The following is a 21,816-nucleotide window of genomic DNA, read 5'->3' on the forward strand; positions in this document are numbered from 1 at the left end:
AAAAATATTCCAACTTTATGGGACTCTATGTATATTTATTATCATTAGAAATGAATACCATAGAATTGAATCAGGTTTATTTCCAGGCTGTTGTATAGGATAAGAGATTTAAATGGAAAGAAAGGTTGGCCTATAACAAAATATTTTGACAATGACATTTTTTAAATTAAAGAAATATAGAAATATGGATGTGATGGTCCGTGTATGTGCAAGTAATGAATAATAAAGGTTGTGGTTTATTTTTTGCAGTGCTTTGTTTGGAAGAGATTGATCAGTAAAGTTTTGAGAAGATATACACTTTTTTATCTATCAAGAATAAATCACATTGTCATTTCATGAGAATAGGTTAAAAAAAGTGTATTCCAACTTAGTGGGTAACACTATATATTATCATTAACAAGCAGAGTCTAGCCATAAAAATATTAAATTTTTAATAATAATTTGCAAATGTTGATGATTATGGATAATGTTTACCTGTTAAGTTGTTGATAAGAATATGATCTACCTCCAACATCCTAATGCAAATGTAGTTTAAAAAAATATATACTCACAGGTTTTTGTATTTTTTCCAGTAGAGTAATAAGTGTTTAATGTATTATTTGATACAAATGTAAGGCCCAATTTGTTTATAGCACCACTGAGATGTAGCCAGTCAACTGCTTAATACATTATTATGTTGATGCATAACAATAAATGTATGATAATTATTATACATAATTATATGGAGTCATTTCACATTACTGAATGGTGGGTAAATAAATGCATACATTTTGAAAACAACAACAATTTTCAATACTCGAGTTTATTTTGAAAGGCAAACAATTCAGCTCTCTGTCTGACTTGATGCAGCTTCTTTAAACAGCAGAGCAGATGAATGAACAGAGAGGCCAGGCAGCATCACAGGTTTCAGATTAATGGCAGCTTGTCTTTTGTCATGAGTAATGAACACTGAGCTTGCGGTTCTCTCTTGTTCTTGGTAATGTGTTATATGGATTAAAAAACAGGTAGTAATTTAAGGAAATTACACTCTGCCATAAATCTCATTAGCCTATTATTCTGCGTTAATTATAGACTTTGAGGAAGGTTTTTTTTTTCCCCCTATACCGATCCTGTCTGAATGGACAAAAGAACAGAGGCACCGCCACTAACCTGCAGCACCAGAAATTGTACCCATACTGAGTGGATGTATAAGATCAGCAGCAGGATGGTGAGAAGCTGTGCACTGTAAAGGAAGCAATAACAAAAGCTTGAGTGTCTGCATCGCAGGGCAACAGAAGTGTCTGGGTGCTGCCACCCACATGACAGGCAAAGGAAAGCCTCCTCAGTGCAAAACAAAATGGGTTTCACAAGACAGTGTCAGGTCTTGGTTATACTGTTCACAGATATAGCCTAATGAATAGAATAAACAAAAACAATGCCTAAAATGATTCATTTAATTTGATTATGGTGCAGCCAATCCTAGGATATGCCCTATTACAACACTACTGAGGAGAATAAAGAGGTTAGCAGACCACCAGATATCAAAATGAAATCTCTGGCTTCTCTAGGATATGTCTGGGTTGCCGACCCAAGTCTGGCTGTATTGGCTGACAGCCATAGGATTTTCTGTATATGAGTGCCAGACAGACTAGGTCCAGATGTGGGAGAAACATCTGATACTAGTCATGTTGGGCCATACATAATATGTGGGTCATGAAACCAGGGCATATGCTTTGAGTATTTTGCAAATCCATGAGCTAAATTGTTTTTGCTGCCACAAAATATTAGCAAAACAAATGTGATTTTTATTAATGTTCAAATTCAACTTTTTTTCTCACTTTGATTCAGAAAAGAGATAGGCAAATTAAGAGGAAACCCCCACTTTTTCTACCCCGAGGTGGCACTACCGCTCTGTTTTGTTGTGAACTGCGACAAGACGGCCGGCAGGGGGCGGAGCATTACTAGTATTACTATGGCAACTGTGTGACGTAGGCCGAAGCTCCTCCCCCTCCCAGCCCTCTACATGAAAATAGCCCGGTGACATCCACTGAGCAGCCATTGTATCACCAGCGACTGTAGGCGGATATAAACAGTTACATACATAGTACAGTTACGCGTTTCACTGTCTTTAAATCCGTGAGCTTATTTCGTAAACTTAGATTTGAACAGTTAAACTAGAATCCGTCGTCGAGGAAGAGAAGAAGGGGAAAAAAGAGGAAATTCACAAAGGTTTTAACGACGACTGTATTTTCCATCCGGGACTGATCGGCTCGGCGGAGGAATTCACCCGACTCCGCAGACATCGGAAGGGGAGGAAGAAGCGTCGCCTATTTCGGCACCGACTGTTTTTTTCTTCCAGATAACTTCGGTTATTGTTGTTTTTTTTTTCTTGACAGTCCGCGTTCGGGTTTTTCTCTTAGGTCTGTGCGCTTTATTTAGATGGCAAGCTTCCCAGACTCTGTCAACGAAAATGATATAGGTAAGTGGGGGAAAAGGCAACGCTACACAACAATGTATGTCGCCCTAGTTGTTGTCAAGGGCCAACGTTCCACGGTTACCATGGCATTGGAACGTTCGCTACTGATGTTCTGATGAGCTCTTTAATTAAACACGTAACCGGGTTCGTTGTGACGTGGAAAAGAACGTTAAGCGCTACATCCAAACTAAAAAAAAAAAAAACCTTGGTGTGTACGTAGCAACTCACTTGGCACTATTTCACCACAACGGTTGCCAGAGGTAACGTAACAGCTGTTATAATTAGACTGCTATAAATGATTTTAATCCACTTTTAAATGCATTTTCATCTTTAGTTTGCACACCCACCAAAAACAAAAACCCATCATGCACTGCGGGGGCGTACAGTAAAGTAGTAGTAGTAGCACAACATATCATCCGGTCTCGTTTTATGCCGCAAACCCATAAAAATTCTCATAAAATGACACTTCATAAAATCACACCTTCGTGGCGCATGTTTGTTGTTGAATGTGGAATTGGCTCAGAGTTGCCTCTTGTGGCTGTGAATAGTTTTTTTTATTTTAACAACCACAACAATGCGACTCGGACTGTAACTGTCAGATGCCAGCGGGTGTCCGCCGACAGGGGCGTTATTGAGCTCAGAGCCGCCAGAACTGGGTCAGTGAGTTGTCTCACACGAAAAACATTATATTTTAACCATAAAAAACACATTCTTATCCATGTTATGTTTATTATGCACCATTATAGTTGATTGAAATGATTAAATATCAGCTTTTCCTGGGTATAAATGTGTTTCCTTCTCGCTGGGTTGCTGATGCAAACACACACCTCCCCCACTCTCCAGCAGTGTGGGTGAGTCACAACCCCACACGGCATAGCTGAGACGTGCGTGTGTACACGTTGATCATTTCATGGCTAAATAATGCATAGAACTTAGAACTATTACATTTGTCACATCTAGTGTGTCTGAAGTGACAGATAATAGTCTTAAATGCTTTTTTAACCATACATTATTCATGTTTATGCATGTTTGTGATTTAAAAATATTTTTGCACCAGCTATAACATGAATCTTTTTTTTGTAGAACAGTTCAGCAACACACTGATGCAGTCTAGAAAATTAAAGACAACCTCATGCTTGGTATTTACATCAAACATTTACATTTGAGCTAATTTACTTAAAGGTAACTGGTCTTCCTCCAGACTTATCTGTAAAGGAAATCCAGTTACAAGAACTACTCCACTATAAATTGTTGAAGAAAACTTTGGCAACCAGTAAACCTTTAAAAAAGAAAAATTAAGGAAGTGACCAAAAGGATGTGAAAGCAACTCTGAAATCTAAAGGCAGCATAATCATCCTTTTTCCTCTTTGTAATTGCTTTTTTTTTTTTTTTTTTTTAATATGTACAGGATATCCAGGACAAATATGACTCAAATTCCTCTTTAAAAGGGTGTGCATTGTTTCCTTTGCAAGTTCAGACACTCCCAAGCATTTCAGGAATTGCATGAATCCATTCTGTTACAGCACATTTAACTTATTTTTCATGTGCAGTTCCCCACCCATTGTGTTTGTCCAGTTTGTTTGGTCGGCGCAGACAGGAGACCCGGCCAATCACCGGCCTTCCTCTGAGCCCACTTTGAAATGATTGGGATTCCTGTGGGCTGGTCTGAATAGGCAGAGGGGTAGTAATGTGTTAATAATTGATCAAGTATGTGTGTTGTTTTTTTTTCTCCTTCTAGGTAAGGCTAAGTTCATCGGTGAACTCCAGGTGCCTGTTGCTCCCTTCGACCAGAAATCTGGACGTGAGACTTGGACGGTTGCCTTTGCACCCAATGGTTCCTACTTTGCTTGGTCTCAGGGGCATCGCATTGTGAAGCTCATTCCTTGGACAAAATGCCTGAAGGACTTGTGAGTATCATTTTAAACCTAAATGCACTCAATTACCGCCAGTTCCTCAAAAAACCAAGACTCTCATGATTCTCTGTAGGTTTTAGCACCTTATTTTACTGTATATCTAATTTACTTAATGGCCCATCCACACGTAATTGTTGCTGGAAGAAGACATGTTGTAAAACATTAGGAAAGTCCAAAATTGAGGATGTAGTGACAGTAAATGTCATTTCACAATCTATCCTGTATAAGAATATGTGTCACCTTATCAAATGTATGAACAGGGATCAAGTTTTTAGACATTTTGGTGAATATTTAAACTTTCCTTTAAGGCCTGTGTTGTAGTTATAACGCGAAACTATGTGAAAACAAAACACGCTCTTCATGGTGCCGACCTTGCTCCTCGGCTCTTCACATCGTAGCAAAGGAATGAAAACACTAAACATGATGGTTCACCCATTTCACCCATGCGTAAAAAAAACAAAAAACAAGTCCTCCTGATGGCCTACTGACTGACTACAGGCTGATTGGCTTAAATCGAGCTTATGAGTTTGCCAGCGCGTTGAGATAACGAGCGACTTTTCAGCTTCTGTTTAATTTGCACCGACCCATAGAGCAGAGCATTCTTCAGTTGCTCTTTCTGCATTTTGATTTCCTTTTGACATCCACACAGAGGAGTTGCCCTTTTCCCGTGTCAAATCCAAGTGCACTTATCTGCAGTTTAGAGGGAAATCAGTGGAATTACTCCTTGACCTTTTGTCCCCCTTGACCTTTTGTCCCCCCCTCCTCTCCCCGACAGGAAGGATAGTGAATTGATTTATTTCCACACATGAATTACCTACACTCTGATAAAGCTGTGCATACTTGACCCAACAGGACTAACTAAAGGGTAGGAGAGGCGGAAACGTAGCTGAAATAAAGCCACGATATGTCATATAAACAGTTGGTCTGATTTCCCTGGAGTCGTGACTAACGCAGGAGGAAATGTGAAGACAAAGAGGTGTTACACGTGGCTGTTTTTTATCAGCTCCCTTTTCTGCTTAACAGGCTCTTTTTCCACTCAATCGGGCCTTGTGACTCAGAGACACACACACTGGAGTTTGTCTGTAGAACAAGTTGCTTATTGTTCCCAAACAGCAGGGCGGTTCGCTTGCTTTTTTTTCCCTCCCCCCAACAGTGGCAGAAAAATATGAAACTTTTGCAGCTGTTAAAAAACACGATTAGGATTTTGCCACGTCATGCTGTGATGACATGTACTTTCACCGCGGGGCGACATCCGCACAGCCAGCTCTGCTTGGCAGCTCTGCTCATCTCGTGACAAGCCTCTCCTCCCTTTAAAACTCAACTTTCTATTTGAATATCTGCCCGTTCTCTAGTTTTTTTTCATAACCTCTTGTTATTTCTCTCGTGCAGTTCGTCGGGTCAATGCGGAGAGGGCACCAACGCCTCCAGCCCGCGGCGTCTGTCCCGTCAGAACAGCGACGGAGGCAAGCTGATCCCGGAGTCGAACGAGCCCTGCGAGCGCACCATCGACTGCGGTGACATCGTCTGGGGCCTGGCCTTCGGCTCCTCGGTGCCAGAGAAGCAGAGTCGCTGCGTCAACATCGAGTGGCACCGCTTCAAGTTCGGCCAGGACCAGCTGCTACTGGCAACGGGCCTCAACAACGGTCGCATCAAGATCTGGGATGTCTACACTGGTGAGGGCACGCTGTCGTTAATTAGTCGTCCTTCTCCTCTCCGGCTTCATTAGCCAGGAATCAGATTAGGAAGCCAGCAGCCTGTCAGACGCTGCAGAAACACTCTCAGCACAACTCTCTCTTCTTCCTCTTCTTTCTATCCATCTACATATGTGGAGTTTATGAAGTAACGGTGATGCTGAAGGTTTTATCAGAAGAGGCTTTTGCAGGATTATGGATGTGGGATTTTTGCAGATTGTGCAGCTAACGTGCTTCACACGCTCGTGAGCGGACACAAGCATGTGAAGCCTGCTCAGGAGGATTATACCTGTTAAGCAGACTGACACACCCGCAGAGGTTTCTGCTTGTCGTTGCATCCCTGCTCTTTGAAGAGTGTTTCTATATCTTCACCGATTAAAAAAAAAAAGAAGAATCAGTTGTTAGTCAGTCGCTCCAGTCCAGAATAAAACATCTGGTTTTGTTAAATTTTTATGTTTTTTCCCTTGTCGTTCTCTGTTAAGCTCGGAAAGTTGGAGGCTGTGGGTGTTTTTTGAGCGGTGGAGGAATTATTGCCTGTAAACTGTCTTTCCGTGACATTTTTATTTATCTGTGCAAGAAGAGTAGTTGCAGACTCGCGTTTTTTATTTGTCCTTTTAATAATAATAATAATAATAATTTTATTTATTTTTCATCCAAAAAGTGCATCTCAAGGTGCTTTAAACAAAACAACATCAAACAATTAAAAACAATATTAATCCAAAATGATCAAAAAGTAAAAAGACACAGTGATGAACAATAGCAATCATACAAATAAAGTTAGCCTGTGTTAAAACCAAGTTAAAACAAATCAATTTAAGAAAACATTAAGAAAAGATGCCATACTCGGATCTCTAACTATATAGGAAGGTTTTAAGTTTATTGAGGGTGTCTGCCCTGCAAATTTGGATTGGAAGTTGATGGCACAAAGCCCTTCCTCCCAGACTATCTTTGTTTAATTTGACGTCTTGTTTTGCAGGAAAACTTTTGCTGAATCTGATGGACCACACCGATGTGGTGCGGGACTTGACCTTTGCCCCTGACGGCAGCCTCATGCTGGTCTCTGCGTCCAGAGATAAGACCCTCCGCGTATGGGACCTCAAAGACGATGGTACGTAGACGACCTATCCCTTTAACTCGGCTTCCTCCTCCCTCCTCCTCCTCCCCCTTTTTCGTCCTCTCTTCCTTTGGTAATCACTTATGTAATGATGTGGCGACACAACCCCTCGCATTTTTGTTGCATCACACCTGGCATTTCCCTGTCATTCTCAAGTCTTCTCATGTGTTAAAACCAGTTTTTAAAAAATGGGTTAAATATTCATGAACCAGGGCCAGGGGGCTTGTGCATGGTGGAACATACAGCAAGCTCCACGAGCCTCCAAACTCTTCTCCCCGTGGGAAAGTAGTTTGGACTTTTGGATCCCACATGTTTACATATGCAGAGAAATTCAGTAATACACAGGCATTATGAGAGTCCTTTATCTGCTGTGCTGTAACCACACAGAAACTATTCAGAGGTCATGTGAACCCATGTTCAAGGCTACAGAGAAATAACGGGCAGTGACCTTTATTTCCTCTGTTAACATGAGTTTAATGTCACTGATGCTTGATTTACTGCCCATGTGAAGAAAATAAACGTGGCTTGGATAAGTCTGGAGAAAGCCTCAAAGATCAAAACCGTGAATTAAAGAGGAACTATGCAGGATTTTTAGCCTTAACTCTGCTCCATTTGTCCCTCAACTCAAGTGCTGGTTAAATCAGTGACTTGTAACTAGTTCCAGGGAGAATGGAGGCTCTCTGCCTTCCACCTAGCGTCTCTTGGCTGAAAACCAACCTTGTAAGATCAGAGCCTCCGACCCGGTGTCCCAGCTCTCGTCTCTGCGGCACCGCCACACAAACGTAACACGCCCCGTAACCTGTAATCTCTTGTTTATGACAGATAAGACTACACAGATATACATGGTAGATGATAAATAATGTTATGTAGTGCGGTATTGATTGATTTCTCACTGGCTTCGTTGAAAAACAAATGCACATGGAGGAGAGGAGGGTTATCTGCTGTGCTGTAAGAGGAGAAGAGACCAGACTTGTTTCCTTTTAATAGATCATCTATTAAACCGCTCTTGAAACCAAGTACAGTATATCATGTTATTCAGGTTCAGACACGCATACTTTAGATCTTTGCATGTTAATGAGTTATGTAATTGCAGTTCTGTTCTTGTGGAACAGCTCACAAGAACAATGTGTTGCTCAAACGACAATGATAAACGACAACAGTATGACTCATCATGTGGGTGTCATGGTAATTAAATGATCTAACCTGCCCACCACCACACTGCCTCAGCGTCTCTGTCTCCTCTTGGTTTCCGTCCCGTCTGTCAACCGTCTCCTTCCTAATGAAAACACAAACCGATCAGACACAACACGATGATGACAACCTTCCTGATATTGTGTTGGTTCATTTTGCTGCCAAATACACAACAAACTGCGATGCACTGTGTCCTATCGCCTTTCTGTTCACCGTATTCACTTCACCTGTCTGTGTTGGGCATAATACTTTAAAAAAGTTATTTTTTATAGTTACTTTTCCCAAAAAGGGTTAGTAACTTGGTAACTACATTATAGAAGTAAATAATTACAAGGATAGGTAACTATTACATTACTTTAAAAAAAATAATAAAATGCTCAAATATGTTAAATTACTTGGACTCACCCCCCTAACTCCCCGTTTATTTGGAACTAACCAACTCACTCAGTGTTCCTCCGCACAGAAAGGCTCTGTGACGCGCTGTATCACTCCGCCTCTTCCACACGCCACTGATCCAAACACCTGATAGGCGGAGTGATACAGCGCATCTGTGCGGAGGAACACTGAGTGAGTTGGTTAGTTCCATATAAACAGCCTTTTTCCGACCAGTTGATGAACTGAAAAAAATGTGTATATAATGTACTAGGGAATGCACATGATTAACCGTTTAGCCTAACCATTATCAAGAACTTTGATAATATTATGGTAATGTTCTTCTTTTGTTAGCTCCTTATTGAATTCAATAAGATTCAACTTTATTTATAAAGCGCATTTCATGCACAATGCAGACTCAATGTGCTTCACAACAGGTATACATAGTTACAGTAAAAACAGTTACATAAAAATCAATTAGAAATCAATTGAAGAGTGCAAGTGCAGAAAGTTAAAAAATCTGAAAGTTACACATTACACATTTTATAACGGCAAAAAAGGCAAAAAAAACCATCGGCGATCGCCCCTGCGAGTGTTTTAATCTTATCGCCCAACGAGCGTCGGCTATTGGTCATAAAAAAAATTCAAAATGTGCATCCCTATAATATACTAAACTTAAACAGGTGTACCGGTATTATTATTTTGTGACCGAACTTCTTGAGGCAAGTAACAGTGCATTTAATTGTCAAGAACGGAAAAAAATAACGGGGGAAACAGTAACTCTTTTGATTACTGTTAAAAGTAGCGCTTTTATTCCCATTACTGCTGATTGGTGTAATTAATCTGTTGTTGTTGTTGTTGTTGTACGAGTCATGTTTGTTTGTTGTGTTTGTAGGTAACATGGTGAAGGTTTTGCGGGGGCATCACAACTGGGTGTACTGCAGTGCCTTCTCCCCCGACTCCTCCATCTTGTGCTCAGTGGGCGCCGGCAAAGCGGTACGTACATGAGGTTCCCTTTTACTTTACCTCTTTTTACTTTGATGGGTTTGCTAGCTAATCTTGTTTGCCAATGCTTGTGTTATGCTTGATCAACCTACACAATTTTTTTATGTAAGAAAAAAAAAAAAAAGAAGCACAACTCCCCCATCTGCCCTGCCCCCTCCCCCCACCACCACCACCACTCCCACCTTAGAACAAAACTGTGCTCGGTGTCATTAAAAGTTGAGCTACCTGCATCTAGATTCTGTGTGGTTTTGGTTTTGCAGTGGGAAACAACAACAACAACTAAGAAAAGGATTTTTGGGGTTTCTTTGTTCTGAAGTGTGCATGCAGAGCAGACACTGCTCCACGCAGGTCGGTGACAGATTAAAGGAAAAACTGGCTGGTGTTTCCATAGTAATGGTGACGAAAGAAAGCGACATCTACATTTAGACCAAACGAGGGGGGAAACACGTCAGCGAACGGGCTCGGACACCGTGGGCGACGGCACATCTGATGCACGCGATACTCAGGTGTTACTGTGACACATCAAGTCACGTCAATGAGCCAAAAATATACAATACAATAAACACACATCAAACAAAAATACAACAATACAACCAGATGGAATTTAAAGGGTTAGGAACAATCAGACAAGATCCTGAGTTTCTTGAGCTGTTTGAGATTGAAACCAACAAATGAAAGAAAAGACTGGATAAAATTATTCCTCTCAAATGTTAATTTAACGTCTAGTATAGGACCTGTAGGAATCAACAATTTCTATATTCTGTCCATTGATCGCTGCGCTGTCAGGAGAGCGTCTGAATATCCTGAGTCTTTGAAACATTCAGAGATAAAAAAAAAAACTATTCTTGACACCATTTTAAAAACTAATCAACGAAGAGTATCATCCACAGTTACATTTTGGACTTCTGGAAATAAATATCCATATTTTAATAGAACAAGAGTCGCATTAAACCCATAAAATAAATGAATTATAAAGAAAGAAAAGTCACAAATATGAACCTTAACACCTTCTACATCAAAGAAACAGCCAACCCAAATTAAATTTGAACTCAGACTCAAGTCCTCTTTTCAAGTCCATAAACAGAAACCCCTGTAGTGTGGCTGTAGGTCAACACAACATACAGACGGTGCAGCTCTTCACGAACCATCATCATCATTAAAACCCCACAGGAGGGAACATGTTTAGTGAAAACACTGTGCTCTCCTTCAGTAGAGTTCATGTGAGTTTTTCCTATGTGGAAATATAAACACCTCACACAAGAAAGCTTCCATTTGTAAGCGAATGTAATGACACGTAAGTAGATATATATTTACTATATGATTTTTGCTAATAAACAGACGGATAACTTACACAGTGTAGCTTTAAAACACCTCAGGTTTAGTGGAAACACCGTCCTGTCCTCAACTAGAGTTCATGTGAGTTTTTCCTATGTGTAAATATAAACATAACACCTCAGTCAAAGCCTATGAGAAAGCTTCCATTTGTAAGCAAATGTAATTACACGCAAGTTTGCTAATAAACAGCCACATAAATGACACAGTGTAGCTTTAAAACGCCTCAGGAGGGAACATGTTTAGTGGAAACAGCGTCCTGTCCTCCATTGGAGTTCATGTGAGTTTTTCCTTTCATGTGTCACCGGCCTGTGGAGGTCGAGCCGTCCCTTCAGCCCTTAAGGCTCAGGTTCATGTTTCAGTTGTTGCTTATGTTTATTCTATAGGGACTGGCCGCCATTAGTCCACACTACCTACCTACCTACCTACCTACAGTGTTGCAGCTCTAGATTAACCTTGAAACGTAGCGTGTAATGGTACACATGGTGGTAGCTTTGTTAGGCTGTGTGTGTCCCTACAGTGTGTGTGTCTTGCTCTCCCTGTCACAGGTGGTGGCAGAGCTCAGTGTGTGATTGGTTTTGAAAGGACCGCCGCGCTGACATTTTGAGCAGCCGGTGTAAACCGGGGACGCACAGTGCGCAATGGCCAAAGGCCTGGCCAGGGGCAGCCTGGCACCTGACCAGCAAGGTCAATCTGTACGTAGGTGCTGCTCCGTGTCTGTCTACCTCTGCTGTTGCAGTTCCTTTTTTATTTTTTTGTTTATTTTTTTTTACTTTTATTATTAATTTCCGTTTATAACTCTCATTAAACTGGTGCTTAAATACCTCCTCTATTCCACCCTCCTCCACCTCTCTCCTAAACCCAAACCCACCTCCCCGCAACCCCCCCTCCCACCCCCCCACTCAACTTTAAATAGCTCCGTCGACCATCTGCACCCACTAGCTTCTCTTTTGTTACTGTCACTGTCAGTTTCAGTGTCCCACTACCTCCCCACTCCCCCCCTCCCACCCCTACCAGTAGCATTCAGTGTTAACATTGTGATGCATTCAGGGGCTTCGACTATACTTACTCAGCCACAACAATTTAAGCACCGTTAAACGTTCCCACTCTGCTCAGTCTGTGCCAAAAAATAAAAAAAGAAAGAAATGTTGCACAGTTCTTCTTCTGTTCCATAGACCAGTGGTTCTCAAACTTTTTTTTTTACATCAAGGACCCCTAAAGCTGACACAAATTAGACAAAATAAGACAAGATTTTGAAACAAACACCAGAAATACACAAATATTTGTTCTGAAACCAAATAACGTTAGTTTTTTAGTTAATGTACATTCAAATTGGCGCCTGTGGTGTGAATTTTTGGGGAAAATTTAAACAATTTTCTGGAAAAAAGTGGTAAAATTTCAAGAAAAAGTTGGGGACCCCGCTTTGAGAACCACTGCCATAGATGTCAGCTGCTTCTATTAAAAACAAAACAGTCAACAAATTGGCCAGTCATGCGGTATCTTCTCCATCTGCTGCGCCTCTCTCTCGTTTTTATAAAGAACATTTTCTGCTGCCGGCAGAAAAACATTATGTGGAATTCAAAATAAACAACCCTGCAATCCTTCATCATAATAATAATAATAAAAATCCAAGCTTGTGATGATAAAATCCAATTTTTCAACGGATAAAAAGCCACAAATGTTTTGTTTGTTTTTAACTTTAAACTGGAAAAAGGGGAAGAAACAGAAAGAAGAAACAGAACTTTTATTATCACGTGTTTCTTACATAACCAAGCAGAGTTTGCTAATCTGCAAAACATTTTGATGAGATGCAGGAGTTAAATAATTACACAACTCCTCCTCATGATGATGATGATGCATTTTCATTTCACTGGAGCAAAGATATTAACACTAAAGACTGAGACCATGGCTGACTGTTAAAAGTTAAAAGAAAAACAACTTTTCTCCCTTTGTCTGTGTGTGTGTGTTTGTGTGAGAGTCTGTGTGGGTGTGTGTGTGTGGGTGTGTGATTTCATATGTGTTCTTTGCCAGAGGTTTCAACCCTTTGGCCATAAAATATTCTTTTCTCTTGCAGTATCTGTCTCTCTTCGTAGGCTTCTGCCGGAGGTGCGAGCCTATTGTAAACACAGTGAACTAAATCTCTGAAAGGGGAAACCAGTGGAGTAAAATTATGTTACCTTAAGTTACTGCTTGTTTTATTTTCTCTTTCTTTGTGTAGAGACTTTTTTTAAACTATAATAATAATAATAATAATAGAAGTACTATTATAGACTTATTTAGTACATTTAATAACATTAAAAACCTTAAATCATGATGTAGTTTAATACTATTCTGTACAAATGTTGGAATATTAATTATAAATGTCACTGTAGGTGACGTGTTGCATTTTGACGTAGCCTTGCTGCTTGTGTAGCATGTGCTCTTTTTGTTTGTTTGGCCTGGTTTTAATGTTACAAAGCTTTACAATGACACTGAGCATACTGTTTAAATTTTGTTTTTAATTCCTGCTGCTTAATTTTTAATGTCTAAATAAAATTACTTTAACGTTTGCATTATTTAGTAAAATTGTAAAAGTGTAAAGCTAGCCCATCTACACTGCGGGGGCTATAACCGCGCTCTCTTCACGTTGCAGGTGTGTCTGTGGAACATGGATAAGTACACGTTGATCCGGAAGCTGGAGGGACACCACAATGACGTGGTGTCCTGTGAGTTCTCGCCAGACGGGGCGCTGTTGGCCACCGCCTCCTACGACACCAGGGTCATTGTGTGGGACCACCACAAGGGCACCATCCTGCTGGAGCTGGGGTAAGAAAGAGGAGGAGGAGGAGGAGGAGGAGGAGGAGGAGGAGGAGGTTTCTGCTGCTGTGGAGTTACTGTTTATAAATAACAACTCAGATAAAAGTGGAATCTCAAGGGGAAAAAAATCTGTGCTTAAGGTCGAGATGAACAATGAGGAACTTTCGTGCTCAAGTGTTGTGGTTTTAGTCCAGTGTCGTCCATTTTTAAAGATTTTAATTCATTGGTTTATTTAACGGGGACAATGCAACACTAATGAACAGTATTTAAAAGAAACTGTAAGTGAGCCAGAGTTAGCCAGTACTAACGCTAATTTTCATCCGTGTTAAAGGGAACCTAAAAAACAAAAGAGGGCAACAATTAAATTGTGCATTAAAATACAACTTACATATGAATTTACCTGCTAAAAGCTCATAATAACAAATAAGACATGTATATGTATATCAAATTTGACATAATGGCATAACAACAGCTCATGATGGCAGGTGACACAGAGCAGCACTAGCATGCAGACAAACAAATTGCAGCTAGAAACACATGTAAATAGCAGGCATTTAAAAAAAAAAAACAGGATATGCAATAGCAAGCATTGAAAAAGAAGCACAAGCAAGAGCAAGCATTAAAAAAACAAAAAATAAAAATGAGGACATGCAATAGCAAGCATTAAGAAACAGCAGCAGCAGCACAAGTTGAGAAGAGTTAACATCCATTATTGCATTGTCGCCTGATCGCAATTATTTAAGCTGATCACAATTATTTTGCGTAATCGTTAAATGGTTTCCGATCATCTGTGTAAAAACAGCTGAAGTGTCATATTTCCGTCACCGTCTCACACATAACATCATCTTAACTTTCAACTTTTTTTTATTCATTATGTCCCCCGGGGGGGCAATTAGTTTTGCAGTAGACAAGCAAAGGACATGGAGATAACACAAACCCTGTAACAGACACATACAGTTGCACAAACCACAGTATTGTCAACACAGTGGAGCGCCAACAAACTGTTTATCTGGAGGAGCTTCATTTCTCATATTTGACGACAGCATTTCGATGAGCATATTGACATAAGCATCATGAACTGAGTTGAAAAGCCTAAAGGCAAATGGAAATGTAATACTTATGTGTTCCAAAGATTAATGCCAATGAATGGCTCTTCTTCTACTTCTTCACAAGTGATTAAATCATTCATCTCAATTATTTTTATGCCGATGAATCATCAACCAAGAGTTCATGATTGAGACACGTGAAGTGAGAGAGGAAATGTAAAACTACACCCAGATGGTTTTTGGATATTAACCCTCCAAAGGTCGATGATTATGTAAACATAATCAGACCACAGAGCTGCTGTTAACTTCACTTTAAGTGCAGATTTGAAACTCTAATGTTTAGTTTGACGTTAATAAACCATGTAGAACAAAAATATTTATCCACGTTAAGCGTAAACATGGGCGGTGATCAGCAGGGTTTGGATTTCTTTTTGTCATTTTACAGAACTGTAAAAGTGTCAGGTGTCAGGCCAGTGTTTGTGAGGATCATGAATGAAAAAAGGAAATGTGAATATTTGCTTTGAAAGTTGATCTACAGTGTGCACCCCTAAATTTTGGGGGGCGACTGTGCTCCTTGTAAAAAAAAAGTTAGTCTAGAGCTCTGTAGAGTGAAAAGATAATTGTCAGATCATAAAGGTGAAGTTGTGCTGAAAAAAGAAAGATAATAAACATGGTTATGGTGAATATTTTTTGTGTGATACTATAAAACAGTAAAACTCTAAAATATTCAGATCTTCTGAAGGATAAAAAAAACACAGGACAGGTTCACACATGTGATTTCCTTTTACATACATTGAATGTAGATTGTAATGACACTGAACTCCTGCTCTCGTCTCTCTGCAGCCACCTCTTCCCTCCCCCTTCACCCATTTTTGCTGGAGGGTCAAACGACCGCTGGGTTCGCTCCGTGAGCTTCTGCCCTGACGGCCGCCACATCGCCAGCATCACTGACGACAGGTGAGACCTCAGATAACACGTTCACTCACTCGCCTTGTTTTTTTTTTCCCTATTAGGGGAACAATTTGAAATGAAAATGTTCAGGACGAGTCCGTTCAGTAATAAAAAAAACCCATGATTACCATTCGCTGATGTTTGGATTTGACAACGAGCGCTGTTGCCGTCGTATCAGCAGCAGATAAACAACTGCACAGTCCGCAGCACTGAACGCCCCGTGTGTTCAGACAGGCAGATCTGTAAACAGCAGAGCGCCGCAGAAACGCTTCACTGTTCGCCTCAGCTTGTTTGTTTTCTAAAAAAAAAAAAACCTTCCAGGGAGTCATGAGTCTTAATGGCTCTTCGGAGCACAGAGCTACTGTATGTTATGTTGGGTCACATGACTGTCACAGGGCAGCTATTAATCACTCTGACCAGCGGCTGGCTGCCTGGCCTCGCCGCTCCTCTGCTCTGCTGCCGCCACCGCTGCTGCTGCTGCTGCTGGAAAATATGCAGAGAAAAAGAAGCAGGAGAGGAAGCTCCACAAAATGGAGGCGGAGGAGGGAAAAAAACACAGAACAGACGCAGCTCTGGCACCAGAGGCAGAGAAAACACAGCCAGGCCTCGGGCTCCCACCAAAACATGAGACAGTAGAAATAAAGAAAATGGTCAGGAAAGAGAGTTTTTGTTGCAGCTGAAGGGAGAAACTGTTACATAAAGAAAAAAAAGAAACGTCTGTCCACACATTTTTTCGTTCTGACTGTTACCGTTGTGTACTGTCAGAAGGAAAAGCACATTTCCAGCTTGCGTCATTCGTGTGAGTTTGACCTTGTTCAGCCTGCAGCGTTCACATCAGTGTGTTTGTGTTTGTGTTCAGCTCCTCGTCTTATGACCGATCTGAGAACTCTCCACTCGTCCACTGTTCACCTGTTTGTTTTTTCTAGCAAAGTTTCTTGCTCAAGTTTAAATATTTTTAACTCGTGCGGTCATGTCTGGGTGTCGGTTCGGCTCCACCCTGAACACACACACACAGACACACACTAACAAGAAGCTGCATCGTCAGTCATCCGGTTGTTTTTCTCACCGACGTGTTTAGACTTTGTGTTTTAATTAACACCACAGGGAGGTCGGGGCCTGCAAACGAGATTTTTACTTTAATTAAAGCAGCACGCAGGTTGTTTTACATTTTATTTTTAATCATAGTCAGTCAAAGTCGTCTTGATGAACCAGTTCTTGTGTAATGAATAATTATTATTATTCAGTTCTTGTGTCAGAACAGGTTGGGCTGAACCAACCCCACACACACACACAAAACAAACTTAATTAAATAATACTTTGATGAACCTCTGTGATGACTCGGGAACGCCTCCAAAACATTTCTTAATTTTAACAACGTGGGCGTAGGTGAACGAGAAGCATTCAACTTTGGCCACAGGCATGAATTCAGATGAACTGATCAGACTTCAGTGAGGTCGACCTTGCAAATAAACACGTGTCTGGCCGTAACTCAAGGATTAATACGCTTGATAATGACACTGTCTCTAATAAAAGTGTTCAATAGGACAAAGTCTCTTGGCTGAAAACCAACCTTGTAAGATCAGAGCCTCCGACCCGGTGTCCCAGCTCTCGTCTCTGCGGCACCGCCACACAAACGTAACGCGCCCCGTAACCCGTAATCTCTTGTTGATGACAGATAAGACTACACAGATATACACAAAAAAAAACACACTTTCATCCCGGATTTACTCGAAAATAGAATTTTGCACAAAGTTTGGGCTACATCGTCTGATAGATGAGTTATTACACTAATGTTAAGACCCAGAGTGGGCTCAAATTCATTTTTCTTTTCTGTACAGCTTTAAATAAATAACTGTCAGGGTGTGGACAGATGTGGGCGCAGCTGTGACCTGATAGGTTGGTGGATGTTGTAGTTAACAGTTGTGTGTGTTTGTGTGTGTGTGTTCGTCCTCAGGCTGGTTCGTTTCTGGAGCATCGAGGAGCGAGCCCCCCAGGCCATCGCCCCCCTCTCCAACGGCCTCTGCTGTGCCTTCTCTGCTGAAGGAAGTGTCCTTGCTGCAGGGTAAGTTCTCTCACACACACACACACACACACACACACACACACACACACACACACACACACACACACACACACACACACACACACACACACACACACACACACACACACACACACACACACATCCTTGTAAATCTATCTTTGTGAGGACATGTCATTGACATAATGTATTCCCTAGCCCCTTACCCTACCCTTAACCATCCAAAACAAATGCCTAAACTTAACCATTACTCTAAACCTAATTTAAACCTAAGTAATTATAACCTAACGTCTTAACCCTCAAACAGCCCTTGGAAAAAGTGAGGACCGGCCAAAATGTCCTCACTTCCCAAAAATGTCCTCACTCTGTTGGTTAAAAACTTGTTCCAGTCCTCACAACGCAGCATGTACAAGAACACACACACTTAGCTCCTGTCCAATCAAAGAGGAGCCAAAGGAAACCAGCTAATCCACCTGTGATGTCACCGGTGGTCACGCTGTGTGTTTGTGTTTGTGTCTTCGCTCCAGGACTCGTGACGGCGGCGTGCACTTCTGGGATGTTCCTCGCAGCACCGCCAGCTTGCAGCACCTGTCCAGGATGGCGCTCCGCCGGGTCATGACCACGCAGCAGGTGGAGGCGCTCGCCATCCCGACGCCGCTCCGCGACTACCTGACGTACAAAGTGATCTAAAAGAAAAAGAAAAGACCCACGCCCACCGATCCCCCCTCCCCCTGAACCAACTGCACACACCACAGCAGCGGGTTTTTTTGCTGAGAAAACCAATGAATCCCTTATTTTCTGAAAGATATTTTGGAAAACAAAACTCTTTTTTTTATTTCGTAGAACTGTTGGATAAACGGACGCAATCGGGGACAGGAGGAAAAGAATAAATGGTTTCACTGAATCCAGAGACACGTCCTCATCTCAGACCCCCCCAAACCCCACACACATAGAGCAGGATGTTTTGTTGCGTCGTACAATATTTATTTTTGTAAATGACCTTTAAGGTTAAAGTCCTTGAGCCCCCCTCTCCCTCCCCCCTCTCTCTCCCCCCTCTCTCTCCATCAAATAGGTTCAGTAAACGCTTCCTCATTTCCTCCGACCCCGAAAGCAGCTTTTGCACTCGATGCGAGAAGCTTTGCAGTGGTGCTTGCTCTTACTGTCAGATTTTTTTTTTCTGTTTGCAAGTTGGTGAGTTAAAGGGAAGAGACACGTGGGGGTGCGTCAACAGGAACTGATGCTGATACTGTGGACTATTTACCAAAACTGTGGAGCATTTGTACATTATCGTCAAAAAAGAAAAAAGAAAAGAAAAAAAAACAAAACAACATAAAGCAGTTATCGTTCTCTCTTCTTAGATTCTGAATATTTAATATCTAAACAGTATTAAAAACCACCGTGGTACCAGACTTCGTTGATGTGACTTAGCAGTTAGTTTTGATCCAGTACAGTTTATAACCTTGACTCATCATTCAATATCTGCTTTTTTGGGTCGCACCAAAAACAGAGAGACCTCCTCCCCGAGCTGGACGCTAGCTAGTACGACAACCAATACAATCCATTTCATTTATAGAGCACATTTAAAAACAACCAAGTTGACCAAAGTGCTTTACAGAGACATAAAAATACATACAATCATTAAGTAAAATAACATCAACAACATATTAAACCCAACAAACAATATTCCGCTACTAAGGCCACTCAGATATGCTAGTTAGCTCATTGGTAACAAAAATATTAAGGATATGTTGGTACCTGTGTATAACCCAGCTGGTAAATTTGAAGACTTTTTTTAATTTTATTTTTTAAATATGCTATTTAGCATTAGCATTAGCATTATCCGCCAACAGTTGGAAAACAGCGTCTATTAATCAGCGATCCTCGGTCTTCTCTTGTCGTTGTTTCCGATACCGAGTCACTGTAGCGTCCAGTCTGCTCAGAGGATGTGATGTAATTTACAGCCTCTTTAAAGTGTCCTCGCTGTACTTTATTTATCAGAGTCATAAATTATATTTGTCAACATGAAGGGAATTCTGAGAATCTACTAAATTAAAAACATAAATAATATCAATATAATTATGACCTAAAATATTCTGCTAGGGTAGTTACATTAAGTATTTATTGTGTTTAGCTAATCAGAGAGAGAGCAGAGGAAACTGATGGAGGTTATCCTCGTTCATTCAGACTACTGTATGACTGATGTGGTGATAACACCAAGAAAACGGTGAAGTGGAAGTTTAAAAAAAAATAATAATAATAGTAATAAAAAAAGGATTTGCATCACACGTTGTGAAAAACACTGAATCTAAAACGTGTTTGTTTACAAGTGAAACTCCACAAGACGTAGCTCAAAATAACGCGATGAACCGGCCCACAGTCCGCCCTACACATGTCTCAGACCGGCAACAGAAATGGCAACGGTGTGCTTGAATTCACTTGAGTGTGTGAATGTGTGAGTGTGTGTGTGTGAGAGAGAGAGAGAGAGTGCATGTGCACATGTGCATGTGCGTGCTCTGTCCTGCGGGACAGTATAAAGCCTTGAGACCAGTGTCATTTGATGATTTCACACTAAAGCAAAGCACCTCTGCCGCTTAAACTGCTATATATAAATATATATAGTTAAAGAAAAAACAAAAACAAAAAACAACTGTATACACAATTCCATGTGATATGTATGTACATACAAAATTGTATCTTGTTCATAAACCTATGAAAGTTTTAATTTTTTTCACTTTATTTTGTCGTTTATATCCAGTTCTTATGTTGAACATTTGTATTTTTCTATGTTGTTATGTTATGTTATGTTTGTTCTCCTCTAAATGTGAAAGCGTCGACACGATTACACGACTTTACTGCTACAACCCGGCGAGGTTTTATTACATTTCCATACAGGTCAGATTTTTTCTTCTTTTTTTTTTTTACACCGTGGCGGGCAGCGTCCTCGCCAAGTCGTTTTTTTTTTGTTTTGTTTTTTATTCTCGCTGTGTTTTGAAAATTCCCAGCAAACCTTAAAGTATTCACAAGCAAACCAACCAATCAGCTGCCAGCGAGCAGCCATCTCCCTCTGTAGAAATAAACAGTCTGCACATGATAACTCACTATGACTTGTTTTTAATTTTTTTTTTAAGATGCAGCGTTTGTTTTTTTGTTTTTTTTACGAGTCTGTTTGTGGATGGTTTTGAGTTTGTGCGTCAGAAGGGGACGTGAAGAAGGGAAAGCGAGCACTTAACGTTTTGTCCTCTGCGTGTTTCCGTAGGAAGATGGGTACAGAGCAGCAGCTGTCAATCATTCTTGGCAATAAGTTGTCTTGACAGTCGGTGCTGATGCCAAAGGTTTTCCCCTCTCTGATATGTGTATTTAAAATGGTCCGGATGCTGTCGTCATGGCCACAGGTCGACTCATGAATGGGCTGCAGTGCAGAAACTTTTCTTTTGTTTTTTAATTACATGACTTTGTAAAGCTGCAACCATTGTGGAAAAACACAGTCCTGCCTCAGTGAGATGCAGTATGAAGCGGTAAATATATCAGATATATATGAATGTATGTAGTTCCTGCAGTTCTTTTTATTTTCTTTCTTTTTTTTTCTTTTTTTTTGGTGTGTATGTATGTGTGTAGTTTCAATAAAGGCTTTTTGACTAAATGATTGTTTTGTGTGGTCGTTGGTCTCAGAAACCGTCACAGTTCAAACTGTCTGTTTAGGATGTACTGGAAATGCTGCTGTTGTTATAATTTACCCAAACAAGATTATAAATGATATCAAGGCCAGTGAAGGAGATCGATAAAACACAATTATAGTCAAGATAACAACGGATCAAACTGACCTGACACGATGACACGCATGGGAACATTGTGTGTTGGCGAAAAAAAATCTCAATGACAGAGAGGTAAACAAAATAAACACCAATTACA

At 40.7% G+C, this 21,816-nt stretch overlaps 1 protein-coding gene across 1 annotated transcript; it reads left to right on the forward strand.

Annotated features, from left to right (window-relative positions):
- Positions 1-2,030: 2,030 nt before the first annotated feature.
- Positions 2,031-21,547, forward strand: wsb1 (WD repeat and SOCS box containing 1). The gene is made up of 9 exons (XM_083985017.1): positions 2,031-2,458; positions 4,194-4,362; positions 5,758-6,041; positions 7,036-7,167; positions 9,632-9,732; positions 13,706-13,878; positions 15,759-15,872; positions 17,821-17,928; positions 18,435-21,547. Exons 1-9 carry the CDS (start codon positions 2,419-2,421, stop codon positions 18,595-18,597), a joined length of 1,284 nt encoding a protein of 427 aa, XP_083841143.1. The 5' UTR covers positions 2,031-2,418; the 3' UTR covers positions 18,598-21,547.
- The last annotated feature ends 269 nt before the right edge of the window (positions 21,548-21,816 follow it).

This window comes from Trachurus trachurus, assembly GCF_905171665.1.
Source record: "Trachurus trachurus genome assembly, chromosome: 13".
NCBI classification, from domain to species: Eukaryota; Metazoa; Chordata; class Actinopteri; order Carangiformes; family Carangidae; genus Trachurus; species Trachurus trachurus.

Coding starts and splice junctions, on each gene's coding strand:
- wsb1 (XM_083985017.1), top strand. CDS start 2,419: ATGGCAAGCTTCCCAGACTCTGTCAACGAAAATGATATAG. Junction 6,042..7,035: donor GATCTGGGATGTCTACACTG/GTGAGGGCACGC, acceptor CTTGTTTTGCAG/GAAAACTTTTGCTGAATCTG. Junction 13,879..15,758: donor ACCATCCTGCTGGAGCTGGG/GTAAGAAAGAGG, acceptor GTCTCTCTGCAG/CCACCTCTTCCCTCCCCCTT.